General features: G+C 46.8%; 1 protein-coding gene across 1 annotated transcript in view; it reads left to right on the top strand.

Moving 5' to 3' along the window:
* Positions 1 to 16,722, top strand: part of LOC144485729 (SCO-spondin-like) — a 449,590-nt gene that overhangs the window by 373,361 nt on the left and 59,507 nt on the right. Inside the window, exons 29-30 of the mRNA XM_078203820.1 lie at positions 3,304 to 3,450; positions 8,777 to 8,910. Of these exons, the coding sequence (XP_078059946.1) occupies positions 3,304 to 3,450; positions 8,777 to 8,910 (281 nt within the window). The remainder of the gene's footprint in view (positions 1 to 3,303; positions 3,451 to 8,776; positions 8,911 to 16,722) is intronic.

Genomic DNA, 16,722 nt, shown 5'->3' with positions numbered 1-16,722 from the left:
TTCAGCCCATTTTTCTAGTTGGTCCAAATCCCTCTGCAAGCTTTGAAAACCTTCCTCACTGTCCACTACACCTCCAATCTTTGTATCATCAGCAAACTTGCTGATCCAATTTACCACATTATCATCCAGATCATTGATATAGATGACAAACAACAATGGATCCAACACCGATCCCTGCGGCACACCACTCGTCACAGGCCTCCACTCAGAGAAGCAATCCTCTACAACCACTCTCTGGCTTCTTCCATTGAGCCAGTGTCTAATCCAATTTACTACCTCCCCATGTATACCTAGCGACTGAAACTTCCTAACTAACCTTCCATGAGGGACCTTGTCAAAGGCCTTGCTGAAATCCAGGTAGACAACATCCACCACCTTTCCTTCATCCAATTTTCTGGTAACCTCCTCGAAAAACTCTAATAGATTGGTCAAACATGACCTACCACGCACAAAGCCATGTTGACTCTCCCTAATAAGTCCCTGTCTATCCAAATATTTGTAGATTCTATCCCTTATCACACCTTCCAATAACTTGCCCACCACCGACGTCAAACTTACTGGCCGATAATTTCCCGGATTTCTTTTGGAACCTTTTTTAAACAACGGAACAACATTAGCCACCCTCCAATCATCCGGCATCTCCCCCGTGAATACTGACATTTTAAATATGTCTGCCGGGGCCCCTGCAAGTTCAACACTAACTTCCCTCAAGGTCCGTGGGAATACCCTGTCTGGTCCTGGGGATTTATCCACTCTGATTTGCCTCCCCTTTAATCTGTAAAGGTTCCATGACCTCCCTTCCTGTTTGCCCTATTTCCGTAGACTCCATGCCCGTTTCCTCAGTAAATACGGATGCAAAAAAACCATTTAGTATCTCCCCCATCTCTTTTGGTTCCATACACAGTCTACCACTCTGGTCTTCAAGAGGACCAATTTTATCCCTCACTATCCTTTTGCTCCTCACATACCTATAGAAGCTCTTTGGATTTTCCTTCACTCTGTCTGCCAAAGAAACCTCATGTCTTCCTTTAGCCCTCCTGATTTCCCTCTTAAGTAGCTTCTTGCACTTTTTATACTCCTCGAGCATCTGATCTGTTCCTTGCTGCCTCTACATTTCATACAACTCTCTCTTCCTCTTAATCAATGTTACAATCTCCGTCGAGAACCAGGGTTCCTTATTCCTATTTACTTTGCCCTTAATCCTGACAGGAACATACAAACTCTGCACTCTCAAAATTTCTCCTTTGAAGGCCTCCCACTTTCCATTTACATCCTTACCAGAGAACAGCTTGTGCCAATCCACACTTCCCAGATCCCTTCTCATTTCATCAAATTTGGCCTTTTTCCAGTTCAGAACTTCAACCCGAGGACCAGATCTATCCTTATCCACGATCAGGTTGAAACTACTGGCATTATGATCACTGGATCCAAAGTGTTCCCTCACACTCACATCCATCACCTGCCCTAACTCATTTCCCAATAGGAGATCCAATATCGCATCCTCTGTAGTTGGCACCTCTATATACTGATGTAGAAAATTCTCCTGAACACATTTTACAAACTCTACCCCATCAAAACCTTTAACAGTATCCGAGTCCCAATCTATATGTGGAAAATTAAAATCCCCTACTATCACAACTTTGTGTTTCTTGCAGTTGTCAGCTATCTCTCCGCTGATTTGCTCCTCCAATTCTCGCTGACTATTGGGTGGTCTATAATACAAGCCCATTAATGTGGTCATACCTTTCTTGTTTCTCAGCTCCACCCATAGGGCCTCTGTAGACAAGCTCCCTAATCTATCCTGCCTGAGTACCGCTGTAACATTTTCCCTGACCAACAATGCCACCCCCCCACCTTTTATCCCTCTGCCTCTATCCCGCCTGAAACATTGGAACCCTGGAACATTGAGCTGCCATTTACAAGGATGTTTACTGGATTGAGTGGCATGCCTTATGAGGATAGGCTGAGGGAGCTCGGTGTTTTCTCCTTGGAGAGACGAAGGATGAGAGGAGACCTAATAGAGGTATATAAGATGTTGAGAGGCATAGATCGGGTGGACTCTCAGAGGCTTTTTCCCAGGGTGGAAATGGCTGCTACGAGAGGACACAGGTTTAAGGTGCTGGGGTGTAGGTACAGGGGAAATGTTAGGGGGAATGTTTTTACACAGAGGGTGGTGGGCGAGTGGAATCGGCTGCCGTCAGTAGTGGTGGAGGCAAACTCAATAGGTCTTTTACGAGATTCCTGGATGAGTACATGGGACTTAATAGGATGGAGGGTTATAGGTAGGCCTAAAAGGTAGGGATATGTTCGGCACAACTTGTGGGGCCGAAGGGCCTGTTTTGTGCTGTAGTTTTTCTATGTTTCTATCTTTCTAAGGACACAAAAACTGCACACAATATTCCAGGTGTGGCCTCACCAACGCCCTATACAATTGCAGCAAAACATCCCTATCCCTATACTCAAATCCTCTCGCTATGAAGACCAACATACCATTTGCCTTCTTTACTGCCTGCTGTACCTGCACGCTTGCTTTCAGCGACTGGCAGGAACCGTGCCAACCTGTGCCCGGGCTTGTCCCTCTGTATGTACCCCTCCTCACCAAATTATACTTTCCTTTACACTCATGGCAGTTTCCCTTGACTGATTCCCATTCTTATATAACTATTTTAAACCTCACTGATGTAATGTCACGTTGTGGTATGAATATTTAGTGAGGGGAGGTTCCTGAGAATGGGAACCTTGTTATGTCACCGGCAAGAGTGGGAACACCGGGAATCGAGATTTCACCGACGAGAATCCCGTTTCCCAACTCTCAGGATTTTGCGTCCATAACCGTTTGTGCTCGTGGCGAACGCTAGCGTGAAATCTCCCCAAAGTGTCCCGTTTCCTCCTCCTCGATGCATCAGGTTGTCTGCAGCTCAGACCCCACCTCATTAACTTTGGGTCAAAGCTCCTCGAGTCACAGATATCTACTACAGATGTGGTTACCATGGATTGCAGTGACATCTGAGAGTTCCCACATGCTGCAGCCACAACACATCACCCATCCTGCACCTTTGGTATGGTTCAAAAAGAGACAAAAAAAGAAAATGTGATTAGCCTCCCTCCCTCTGTCTTTTACTGTCTCTCATTCATTCCTTCCCTTGCCGTCTCTTTCTCTGCCTCTCCTTCTGTCTAATTATTTCCTGCCTTTTCTCTCTGTTTATCTCTCTGTCTCTCCGCCAGCCTCTCTCTCTCTCTCTGTGTGGTCGTCTCTGTCACACTGTGTTGTATTGAATGTTTTACCATGTGTTTTTTCTCCAGCGCACTGTGAGATGGGTGGGTGGAGTGAGTGGTCAGACTGTTCCTGCATTTCTCCAGTGCAGCATCGATATCGGATTGCCCTCCCTGGGAAACTTTGCAAAGGACAAGTAGTTGATTCCAGATTGTGTAACCAGACTGAGTGCGAAGGTGAGCAGATCGACTGTGGAGCTGGTTCCTCACTCAGAGAGGATGGGGTTTGAGAAATGGGAATGGACATGGGTTCATGATGGTAGAAATGGGAGGGTAGTGACAGGAGATGGCTGACGCCCACATTGCAAACGTCACGGTGAGTCCCACAGAATGCGCTGCCTCACCAGTGCCAAGGTAAACGGCCCAGTTCAGAACTTGGGCATTGCTGAAAAAATCACTGTTGAAGCTTTTCATCCTGCATTCATCAGCACAAGAATACCAATGTCAGCAAAAATAGACTCGGGGTGGCACGGTGGCACAGTGGTTAGCACTGCTGCTTCACAGCTCCAGGGACCTGGGTTCGATTCCCGGCTTGGGTCACTGTCTGTGTGGAGTTTGCACATTCTCCTCGTTTCTGCATGGGTTTCCTCCGGGTGCTCCGGATTCCTCCCACAGTCCAAAGATAGAACATAGAACAGAGAACATAGAACAGTACAGCACAGAACAGGCCCTTCAGCCCACGATGTTGTGCCGAGCTTTATCTGAAACCAAGATCAAGCTATCCCACTCCCTATCATCCTGGTGTGCTCCATGTGCCTATCCAATAACCGCTTAAATGTTCCTAAAGTGTCTGACTCCACTATCACTGCAGGCAGTCCATTCCACACCCCAACCACTCTCTGCGTAAAGAACCTACCTCTGATATCCTTCCTATATCTCCCACCATGAACCCTATAGTGATGCCCCCTTGTAATAGCTCCATCCACCCGAGGAAATAGTCTTTGAACGTTCACTCTATCTATCCCCTTCATCATTTTATAAACCTCTCTTAAGTCTCCCCTCAGCCTCCTCCGCTCCAGAGAGAACAGCCCTAGCTCCCTCAACCTTTCCTCATATGACCTACCCTCCAAACCAGGCAGCATCCTTTTAAATCTCCTCTGCACTCTTTCCAGCACTTCCACATCCTTCTTATAGTGAGGTGACCAGAACTGCACACAATATTCCAAATGTGATCTCACCAAGGTCCTGTACAGTTGCAGCATAACCCCACGGCTCTTAAACTCCAACCCCCTGTTAATAAAAGCTAACACACTATAGGCCTTCTTCACAGCTCTATCCACTTGAGTGGCAACCTTTAGAGATCTGTGGATATGGACCCCAAGATCTCTCTGTTCCTCCACAGTCTTCAGAACGCTACCTTTGACCCTGTAATCCACATTTAAATTAGTCCTACCAAAATGAATCACCTCACATTTATCAGGGTTAAACTCCATTTGCCATTTTTCAGCCCAGCTTTGCATCCGATCTATGTCTCTTTGCAGCCTACAACAGCCCTCCACCTCATCCACGACTCCACCAATCTTAGTGTCATCAGCAAATTTACTGATCCACCCTTCAGCCCCCTCCTCTAAGTCATTAATAAAAATCACAAAGAGCAGGGGACCAAGCACTGATCCCTGTGGCACTCCGCTAGCAACCTGCCTCCAGTCCGAAAATTTTCCATCCACCACCACCCTCTGTCTTCGATCAGATAGCCAGTTACCTATCCAATCTGCCAACTTTCCCTCTATCCCACACCTCCTTACTTTCATCATGTGCCGACCATGGGGGACCTTATCAAACGCCTTACTAAAATCCATGTATATGACATCAACTGCCCTACCTTCATCAACACACTTAGTTACCTCCTCAAAAAATTCAATCAAATTTGTGAGGCATGACTTGCCCTTCACGAATCCGTGCTGACTATCCTGGATTAATACGCATCTTTCTAAATGGTCGTAAATCCCATCCCTAAGGACCTTTTCCATCAATTTACCAACCACCGAAGTAAGACTAACTGGTCTATAATTACCAGGGTCATTTCTATTCCCTTTCTTAAACAGAGGAACAACATTTGCCACTCTCCAGTCCTCTGGCACCATCCCCGTGGACAGTGAGGACCCAAAGATCAAAGACAAAGGCTCTGCAATCTCATCCCTTGCCTCCCAAAGAATCCTAGGATATATTTCATCAGGCCCAGGGGACTTATCGACCTTCAGTTTATTCAAAACTGCCAGGACATCCTCCCTCCGAACAACTATTTCCTCCAGCCTATTAGCCTGTAACACCTTCTCTTCCTCAAAAACATGGCCCCTCTCCTTGGTGAACACTGAAGAAAAGTATTCATTCATCACCTCGCCTATCTCTACTGACTCCATACACAAGTTCCCACTACTGTCCTTGACCGGCCGTAACCTCACCCTGGTCATTCTTTTATTCCTCACATAAGAGTAAAAAGCCTTGGGGTTTTCCTTGATCCGACCCATAAAAGGACTTCTCATGCCCCCTCCTAGCTCTCCACAGCCCCTTTTTCAGCTCATTCCTTGCTAACTTGTAACCCTCAATCGAGCCATCTGAACCTTGTTTCCTCATCCCTACATAAGCTTCCCTCTTCCTTTTCACAAGACATTCCACCTCTTTTGTGAACCATGGTTCCCTCACTCGGCCATTTCCTCCCTGCCTGACAGGGACATACCTATCAAGGACACCCAGTATTTGTTCCTTGAATAAGTTCCACTTTTCATTAGTTCCTTTCCCTGACAGTTCCTGTTCCCATCTTATGCCCCCTAATTCTTGCCTAATCGCATCATAATTACCTCTCCCCCAATTGTAAACCTTGCCCTACCGTACGGCCCTATCCCTCTCCATTGCAATAACAAAAGACACCGAATTGTGGTCACTATCTCCAAAGTGCTCTCCCACAACCAAATCTAACACTTGGCCCGGTTCATTTCCCAGTACCAAATCCAATGTGGCCCCACCTCTTGTCGGCCTATCCACATATTGTGTCAGGAAACCCTCCTGCACACACTGCACAAAAACTGCCCCATCCGAACTATTTGACCTACAAAGGTTCCAATCAATATTTGGAAAGTTAAAGTCCCCCATGACAACTACCATGTGACCCCCACACATATCCAAAATCTGCTTAGCAATTTCTTCCTCCACATCACTATTACTATTTGGGGGCCTATAGTAAACTCCTAACAACGTGACCGCCTCTTTCCTATTTCTAACTCCAGCCCATATTACATGTGCGGGTTAGGTTGATTGGCCTAAAATTGCCCCTTAGTGTCCTGGGATGCGTAGATTAGAGGGATTCACAGGTAAAATATGTAGGGATATGGGGGTAGGGCCTGGGTGGGATTGTGGTTGGTGCAGACTCGATGGGCCGAATGGCCTCTTTCTGTACTGTAGGGTTTCTATGATGATTATGATTTCTATGAGACTCTTCCTGTAAAAGATCATGTGATTTGGCCAGAATGGACTGGGAGCAGATACTTAAATAAATCTGTGACAGAACATTGGGACACATTCAAGAAGGAAATAGGAAGAGTACAGGGTCAACATATTCCAACAAAGAAAAAGGATGGGACCAACAAATCTAGTAAACCCTGGATATCGAGGGATAATGTGGAGATACCTGATGAAGGAGCAGCACTCCGAAAGCTTGTGGCTTGTGCTCCCAAATAAACCTGTTGGACTTTAACCTGGTGTTGTGAGACTTCTTACTATCAAGGGATATACAGCATTGGATGAAGAGAAAAAGGGAGGCTTATGGCAGACATCGAGAGCACAAAACAGCAAAAGCCCTGGAGGAGTACAGAATGTGCAAGAGGGAACTCAAAAAGGAAATTAAGAGAGCAAAAGAAAAGCTGTTTTACAAGTATATTAAGAGTAGAAGGATAACGAGGGAAAGAGGAGGCCCATTGAGGATAGGGTAATTTATGTGTGGAGCCAGAGGACAATGGTAGGGTTCTAAATGAATACTTTGTGTCAGTGTTCACTAGTAAGGGAGATGCTGTGGGTCTAGAAATCAGGGGGAAGGACTTATACTATTAAAGAATTGAACACAGACAGAGAGGAGGTTGCGAGTCGTCTGGCAGGCTTAAATAGAGGTCATAGTCATAGAGGTTTACAGCATGGAAACAGGCCCTTTGGCCCAACTTGTCCATACTGCTCAGTTTTTACCACTAAGCTAATCCCAATTGCCCGCATTTGGCCCATATCCCTCTATACCCATCTTACCCATGTAACTGTCTAAATGCTTTTTAAAAGACAAAATTGTACCCGCCTCTACTACTACCTCTGGCAGCTCGTTCCAGACACTCACCACTTTCTGTGAAAAAATTGCCCCTCTGGACCCTTTTGTATCTCTCCCCTCTCACCTTAAACCTATGCCCTCTAGTTTTAGACTCCCCTACCTTTGGGAAAAGATATTGACTATCTAGCTGATCTGTGCCCCTCATTATTTTATAGACCTCTATAAGGTCACCCCTAAGCCTCCTACGCTCCAGAGAAGGTAGATAAATTTCCAGGGCCAGACGAAATGTATCCCAGGCTATTGAGTGAAGCAAGGGAGGAAATAGCAGGGGCACTGGCAATCATTTTCAATTCCTGTCTGGCCACAGGAGAGGTGCCGGAGGACTGGAGGACAGCTAAAGAATCCCAGAACACCAGGGAGAGACTCTGGTTGAGCCTCCGGCAGGGCAGTCTCTACTCCAGGAGAGCAAGAAGCCTTGAACCAGCAGAATCTCCAAAACCAGGAAATTCTTTCAGTCTGATGTCCATTCTAAAAACTAACTCTGCAGCCAAACAGAAAATGAAACATTAAATTCACTGGGAAAAAACTGTCCAAACACATGACCTTCCTCCTCACAATGCAGGGTCAGAAAACCAACCCAGAGTAAACCTAAACAAACCCTGTTTAAACCACTGAAGGAGCAATAAAAGGACTTCTAGAGACAGCCCAGTAACACTGAGAGCTGCAGAGACATGATTTTTTAAAAAATCTCTCAAAGGTACACTAAGGTCACAAGATGTTTTCCCGGTGAGGACTGTGGGATCTGGAATTCACTGTCTGAACATGTTGTACAGGCTGAAACCCCCAGCTCATTTCAAATGTCCCTGGATAATCAGCTCAATCAGGGCAGCACGGTGGCATGATGATTAGCACTGTTGCCTCACAACGCCAGGGACCCAGGTTCGATTCCCGGCTTGGGTCACTCTCTGTGAGGAATCTGCACATTCTCCTGTGTCTGCGTGGGTTTCCTCCGGGTGCTCCGGTTTCCTCCCACAGTCCAAAGATGTGTCGGTTAGGTGGATTGGCCATGCTAAATGCACAGGGTTACAGGAATAGGATGGATGGGAGGGCCTGAGTGGGATGCTCTTTTGGAGAGCAGATGCAGATTTGATGGGCTGAGTGGCCGCTTCCTGCACTGTCGGGATTCTATGATTGTTTCTCCTGCTGCTATAACACTCTTATTCTTTCTGTATGTGTTGAATTTATGTGTGTTCTCAGATGGCCACTGTGGAAGTCCATTTGAATACCAAGCCTGCAAGCCAGCGTGTGGTGGTCATTGCTCTGACCTTGGATACAGCCCAGAATGTCATGTGACTGGCCAGGACTGTGTGGCGGGGTGTTACTGTCCCAAGGTGGGTTCAATAGGTTCATCTCCGCATGGTCAATACTTTCATTTCAAATGATGTTCGGAGGGAGGATGTATTGGCAGTTTTGAATAAACTGAAGGTCGATAAGTCCCCTGGGCCTGATGAAATGTATCCTAGGATTCTTTGGGAGGCGAGGGATGAGATTGCAGAGCCTTTGGCTTTGATCTTTGGGTCCTTGCTGTCCACGGGGATGGTGCCAGAGGACTGGAGAGTGGCAAATGTTGTTCCTCTGTTTAAGAAAGTGAATAGAAATGACCCTGGTAATTATAGACCGGTTAGTCTGACTTCGGTGGTTGGTAAATTGATGGAAAAGGTCCTTAGGGATGGGATTTACGACCATTTAGAAAGATGCGGATTAATCCGGGATAGTCAGCACGGATTTGTGAAGGGCAAATCGTGCCTCACAAATTTGATAGAATTTTTTGAGGAGGTAACTAGGTGTGTTGATGAAGGTAGGGCGGTTGATGTCATATTCATGGATTTTAGTAAGGCGTTTGATAAGGTCCCCCATGGTCGGCTTATGATGAAAGTAAGGAGGTGTGGGATAGAGGGAAAGTTGGCCGATTGGATAGGTAACTGGCTGTCTGATCGAAGACAGAGGGTGGTGGTGGATGGAAAATTTTCGGACTGGAGGCAGGTTGCTAGCGGAGTGCCGCAGGGATCGGTGCTTGGTCCTCTGCTCTTTGTGATTTTTATTAATGACTTAGAGGAGGGGGCTGAAGGGTGGATCAGTAAATTTGCTGATGACACCAAGATTGGTGGAGTAGTGGATGAGGTGGAGGGGTGTTGTAGGCTGCAAAGAGACATAGATAGGATGCAAAGCTGGGCTGAAAAATGGCAAATGGAGTTTAACCCTGATAAATGTGAGGTGATTCATTTTGGTAGGACTAATTTAAATGTGGATTACAGGGTCAAAGGTAGGGTTCTGAAGACTGTGGAGGAACAGAGAGATCTTGGGGTCCATATCCACAGATCTCTAAAGGTTGCCACTCAAGTGGATAGAGCTGTGAAGAAGGCATATAGTGTGTTAGCTTTTATTAACAGGGGGTTGGAGTTTAAGAGCCGTGGGGTTATGCTGCAACTGTACAGGACCTTGGTGAGACCGCATTTGGAATATTGCGTGCAGTTCTGGTCACCTCACTATAAGAAGGATGTGGAAGCGCTGGAAAGAGTGCAGAGGAGATTTACCAGGATGCTGCCTGGTTTGGAGTGTCGGTCTTATGAGGAAAGGTTGAGGGAGCTGGGGCTGTTCTCTCTGGAGCGGAGGAGATTGAGGGGAGACTTAATAGAGGTTTATAAAATGATGAAGGGGATAGATCGAGTGAACGTTCAAAGACTATTTCCTCGGGTGGATGGAGCTATTACGAGGGGGCATAACTATAGGGTTCATGGTGGGAGATATAGGAAGGATATCAGAGGTAGGTTCTTCACGCAGAGAGTGGTTGGGGTGTGGAATGGACTGCCTGCAGTGATAGTGGAGTCAGACACTTTAGGAACATTTAAGCGGTTATTGGATAGGCACATGGAGCACACCAGGATGGTAGGGAGTGGGATAGCTTGATCTTGGTTTCAGATGAAGGTCGGCACAACATCGTGGGCCGAAGGGCCTGTTCTGTGCTGTACTGTTCTATGTTCTATGTTCTAAATTCTTAAAACCCTTGTCTCTCGGTGCATCTGTCTCTCTCGGTCCATCTGTCTCTCTCGGTCAGTCCGTCTCTGTCTCTCAGTCTGTCTATCTCTCTCGGTCTGTCTGTCTCTCTCGGTCTGTCTGTCTCCCTCAGTCTGTTTGTCTCCCTCAGTCTGTCTGTCTCTCTCAGTCTGTCTGTCTCTCTCGGTCTGTCTGTCCCTCTCGGTCCGTCTGTCTCTCTCGGTCAGTCCGTCTCTGTCTCTCAGTCTGTCTGTCTCTCTCGGTCTGTCTGTCTCTCTCGGTCTGTCTGTCTCTCTCGGTCTGTCTGTCTCCCTCAGTCTGTCTGTCTCTCTCAGTCTGTCTGTCTCTCTCGGTCTGTCTGTCCCTCTCGGTCCGTCTGTTTCTCTCGGTCAGTCTGTCTCTGTCTCTCAGTCTCTCTGTCTCTCAGTCTGTCTGTCTCTCTCAGTCTGTCTGTCTCTCTCGGTCTGTCTGTCTCTCTCGGTCTGTCTGTCTCTCTCATAGAACATAGAACATAGAACATAGAACATTACAGCGCAGAACAGGCCCTTCGGCCCACGATGTTGCACCGACCAGTTAAAAAAAAAACTGTGACCCTCCAACCTAAACCAATTTCTTTTCGTCCATGAACCTATCTACGGATCTCTTAAACGCCCCCAAACTAGGCGCATTTACTACTGATGCTGGCAGGGCATTCCAATCCCTCACCACCCTCTGGGTAAAGAACCTACCCCTGACATCGGTTCTATAACTACCCCCCCTCAATTTAAAGCCATGCCCCCTCGTGCTGGATTTCTCCATCAGAGGAAAAAGGCTATCACTATCCACCCTATCTAAACCTCTAATCATCTTATATGTTTCAATAAGATCCCCTCTTAGCCGCCGCCTTTCCAGCGAAAACAATCCCAAATCCCTCAGCCTCTCCTCATAGGATCTCCCCTCCATACCAGGCAACATCCTGGTAAACCTCCTCTGCACCCTCTCCAAAGCCTCCACATCCTTCCTGTAATGTGGGGACCAGAACTGCACACAGTACTCCAAGTGCGGCCGCACCAGAGTTGTGTACAGTTGCAACATAACGCTACGACTCCTAAATTCAATCCCCCTACCAATAAACGCCAAGACACCATATGCCTTCTTAACAACCTTATCTACTTGATTCCCAACTTTCAGGGATCTATGCACACATACACCTAGATCCCTCTGCTCCTCCACACTATTCAAAGTCCTCCCGTTAGCCCTATACTCAACACATCTGTTATTCCTACCAAAGTGAATTACCTCACACTTCTCCGCATTAAACTCCATCCGCCACCTCTCGGCCCAACTTTGCAACCTGTCTAAGTCTTCCTGCAAACTACGACACCCTTCCTCACTGTCTACCACACCACCGACTTTGGTGTCATCAGCAAATTTGCTAATCCACCCAACTATACCCTCATCCAGATCATTAATAAATATTACAAACAGCAGTGGCCCCAAAACAGATCCCTGAGGTACACCACTTGTAACCGCACTCCATGATGAATATTTACTATCAACCACCACCCTCTGTTTCCTATCCGCTAGCCAATTCCTGATCCAATTTCCTAGATCACCCCCAATCCCATACATCTGCATTTTCTGCAGAAGCCTACCATGGTGAACCTTATCAAACGCCTTACTAAAATCCATATATACCACGTCCACTGCCTTGCCCCCATCCACCTCCTTGGTCACTTTCTCAAAAAACTCAATAAGGTTAGTAAGGCACGACCTACCTGCCACAAAACCATGCTGACTATCACCTATCAATTCATTACTCTCCAAATAACTATAAATCCTATCCCTTATAATTTTTTCCAACATCTTGCCGACAACAGAAGTGAGACTCACCGGTCTATAATTCCCGGGGAAGTCTCTGTTCCCCTTCTTAAACAATGGGACAACATTCGCTAACCTCCAATCTTCTGGTACTATACCAGAGGCCAACGACGACCTGAAGATCAGAGCCAGAGGCTCTGCAATCACTTCTCTTGCCTCCCAGAGAATCCTTGGATAAATCCCATCCGGACCAGGGGATTTATCTATTTTCAGACCCTCCAGAATATCCTGCACATCCTCCTTATCAACTGTAATACTGTCTATTCTACTCCCTTGCAACCCAGTGTCCTCCTCAGCTATATTCATGTCCCCTTGCGTGAACACCGAAGAGAAATATTGGTTCAATGCTTCACCAATCTCCTCCGGTTCCACACATAACTTCCCTCTGCCATCTATAACTGGCCCTAAACTTGCCCTAACCAACCTTCTGTTCTTGACATACCTATAGAACGCCTTAGGATTCTCTTTAACCCTATCCGCCAAAGTCTTCTCATGTCCCCTTTTAGCCCTTCTAAGCTCGCTCTTCAACTCCCTCTTAGCCAATCTAAAGCTTTCTAGTGCACTACCCGAGTGCTCACGTCTCATCCGAACATAAGCCTCCTTTTTCTTTTTAACCAACAAAGAAACTTTTTTGGTGCACCACGGTTCCCTAGCCCTACCAATTCCTCCTTGCCTGACAGGGACATACCTATCACAGACTCGCAGTAGCTGCTCCTTGAAAAAACTCCACATGTCGGACGTTCCCAGTCCCTGTAATCTCCTAGTCCAACCTATGTTTCCTAATTCTCTCCTAATAGCCTCATAATTACCCTTCCCCCAGCTAAAACCACTGGCCCGAGGTTCATGCCTATCCCTTTCCATCACTAAGGTGAACGTAACCGAATTGTGGTCACTATCACCAAAATGCACACCAACTTCCAAGTCTAGCACCTGGTCTGGCTCATTTCCCAGCACCAGATCCAATATAGTGATATTGGTCTGTCTGTCTTTCTCGGACCGTCTGTCTCTCTCGGTCAGTCCGTCTCTGTCTCTCAGTCTGTCTGTCTCTCTCAGTCTGTCTGTCTCTCTCAGTCTGTCTGTCTCTCTCGGTCTGTCTGTCTCTCTCGGTCTGTCTGTCTCCCTCGGTCTGTCTGTCTCTCTCGGTCTGTCTGTCTCTCGCGGTCTGTCTGTCTCTCGCGGTCTGTCTGTCTCCCTCGGTCTGTCTGTCTCCCTCGGTCAGTCCGTCTCTGTCTCTCAGTCTTTCTGTCTCTCTCAGTCTGTCTGTCTCTCTCGGTCTGTCTGTCTCTCTCGGTCTGTCTGTCTCTCTCGGTCTGTCTGTCTCTCTCGGTCTGTCTGTCTCTCTCGGTCTGTCTGTCTCGCTCGGTCTGTCTCTCTCGGTCTGTCTGTCTCTCTCAGTCCGTCTGTCTCTCTCGGTCTGCCTGTCTCTCTCGGTCGGCCTGTCTCTCTCGGTCTGTCTGTCTCTCTCAGTCAGCCTGTCTGTCTCAAAGAAACATAGAAACTAGAAGCAGGAGGAGGCCATTCGGCCCTTTGAGCCTGCTCCGCCATTCCTTTTGATCCAGACTGATAATCGAATTCAATATCCTGAACCCCCCCTTCCCCCCATATCCTTTGATCCGTTTAGCCCCAAGAGCGATATCTAATTTCTTCTTGAAATCACACAATGTTTTGGCCTCAACCACATTCTGTGGTAGTGAATTCCACACATTCACCACCCTCTGGGTGAAGAAATTTCTCCTCACCTCAGTTCTAAAAGGTTTACCCCTTATCCTCAAACTATGACCCCTAGTTCTGGATTCCCCCACCATTGGGAACATTCTTTCTGAATCTACCCTGTCTCACCCTGTTAGAACTTTATAAGTTTCGATGAGATCCCCTCTCACTCTTCGAAACCCCAATCAATATAATCGTAACCAATTTATATGACAGACCTGCCATCCCAGGAATGAGCCTGGTAAACCTTCGCTGTACTCCCTCCATAGCAAGGACATCCTTCCTCAGAGGAACTTGTGTATGGAGTCAGTAGAGATAGGCGAGGTGATGAATGAATACTTTTCTTCAGTGTTCACCAAGGAGAGGGGCCATGTTTTTCAGGAAGAGAAGGTGTTACAGGCTAATAGGCTGGAGGAAATAGATGTTCGGAGGGAGGATGTCCTGGCAGTTTTGAATAAACTGAAGGTCGATAAGTCCCCTGGGCCTGATGAAATGTATCCTAGGATTCTTTGGGAGGCAAGGGATGAGATTGCAGAGCCTTTGTCTTTGATCTTTGGGTCCTCACTGTCCACGGGGATGGTGCCAGAGGACTGGAGAGTGGCGAATGTTGTTCCTCTGTTTAAGAAAGGGAAGAGAAATGACCCTGGTAATTATAGACCGGTTAGTCTTACTTCGGTGGTTGGTAAATTGATGGAAAAAGTCCTTAGGGATGGGATTTACGACCATTTAGAAAGATGCGGATTAATCCGGGATAGTCAGCATGGATTTGTGAAGGGCAAGTCGTGCCTCACAAATTTGATTGAATTTTTTGAGGAGGTAACTAAGTGTGTTGATGAAGGTAGGGCAGTTGATGTCATATACATGGATTTTAGTAAGACGTTTGATAAGGTCCCCCATGGTCGGCTTATGATGAAAGTGAGGAGGTGTGGGATAGAGGGAAAGTTGGCCAATTGGATAGGTAACTGGCTATCTGATCAAAGACAGAGGGTGGTGGTGGATGGAAAATTTTCGGACTGGAGGCAGGTTGCTAGCGGAGTGCCACAAGGATCAGTGCTTGGTCCTCTGCTCTTTGTGATTTTTATTAATGACTGAGAGGAGGGGGCTGAAGGGTGGATCAGTAAATTTGCTGATGACACTAAGATTGGTGGAGTAGTGGATGAGGTGGAGGGCTGTTGTAGGCTGCAAAGAGACATAGATCGGATGCAAAGCTGGGCTGAAAAATGGCAAATGGAGTTTAACCCTGATAAATGTGAGGTGATTCATTTTGGTAGGACTAATTTAAATGTGGATTACAGGGTCAAAGGTAGGGTTCTGAAGACTGTGGAGGAACAGAGAGATCTTGGGGTCCATATCCACAGATCTCTAAAGGTTGCCACTCAAGTGGATAGAGCTGTGAAGAAGGCCTATAGTGTGTTAGCTTTTATTAACAGGGGGTTGGAGTTTAAGAGCCGTGGGGTTATGCTGCAACTGTACAGGACCTTGGTGAGATCACATTTGGAATATTGTGTGCAGTTCTGGTCACCTCACTATAAGAAGGATGTGGAAACGCTGGAAAGAGTGCAGAGGAGATTTACCAGGATGCTGCCTGGTTTGGAGGGTAGGTCTTATGAGGAAAGGTTGAGGGAGCTAGGGCTGGTTCTCTCTGGAGCGGAGGAGGCTGAGGGGAGACTTAATAGAGGTTTATAAAATGATGAAGGGGATAGATAGAGTGAACGTTCAAAGACTATTTCCTCGGGTGGATGGAGCTATTACAAGGGGGCATAACTATAGGGTTCATGGTGGGAGATATAGGAAGGATATCAAAGGTAGGTTCTTTACGCAGAGAGTGGTTGGGGTGTGGAATGGACTGCCTGCAGTGATAGTGGAGTCAGACACTTCAGGAACATTTAAGCGCTTATTAGATAGGCACATGGAGCACACCAGGATGATAGGGAGTGGGATAGCTTGATCTTGGTTTCAGATAAAGCTTGACACAACATCGTGGGCCGAAGGGCCTGTTCTGTGCTGTACTGTTCTATGTTCTATGTACTGGGCTAATGGTAAGATACTTGGTAGTGTGGATGAACAGAGGGATCTGGGTGTCCATGTGCATAGATCCCTGAAAGTTGGCACCCAGGTTGATAGGGTTGTTAAGAAGGCATACGATGTGTTAGCTTTTATTGGTAGAGGGATTGAGTTTCGGAGCCAGGAGGTCATGCTGCAACTGTACAAAACTCTGGTCCGGCCGCATTCGGAGTATTGCGTACAGTTCTGGTCACCGTATTATAGGAAAGATGTGGAAGTGTTGGAAAGGGTGCAGAGGCAACTTACCAGGATGTTGCCTGATATGGTGGGAAAATCGTATGAGGAAAGGCTGAGGGGCTTGAGGTTGTTTTCGTTAGAGAGAAGAAGTTAAGAGGTGACTTAATAAAGGCATACAAGATGATCAGAGGATTAGAGAGGGTGGATAGTGAGGTAAACTTGCAGGTTGAGTCCGTAATTAAGAAAGCAAATGTAATGTTGTCATTTATCTCAAGAGGCTTGGAATACAAAAGCAGGGATGTACTTCTGAGGCTTTATAAAGCACTGGTTAGGCCCCA

Source organism: Mustelus asterias, unplaced genomic scaffold (genome assembly GCF_964213995.1).
Source record: "Mustelus asterias unplaced genomic scaffold, sMusAst1.hap1.1 HAP1_SCAFFOLD_212, whole genome shotgun sequence".
Lineage (NCBI taxonomy): Eukaryota > Metazoa > Chordata > Chondrichthyes > Carcharhiniformes > Triakidae > Mustelus > Mustelus asterias.
Note: the sequence above shows the minus strand (reverse complement) of the source record. Positions and strands in the feature narration are given on the sequence as shown.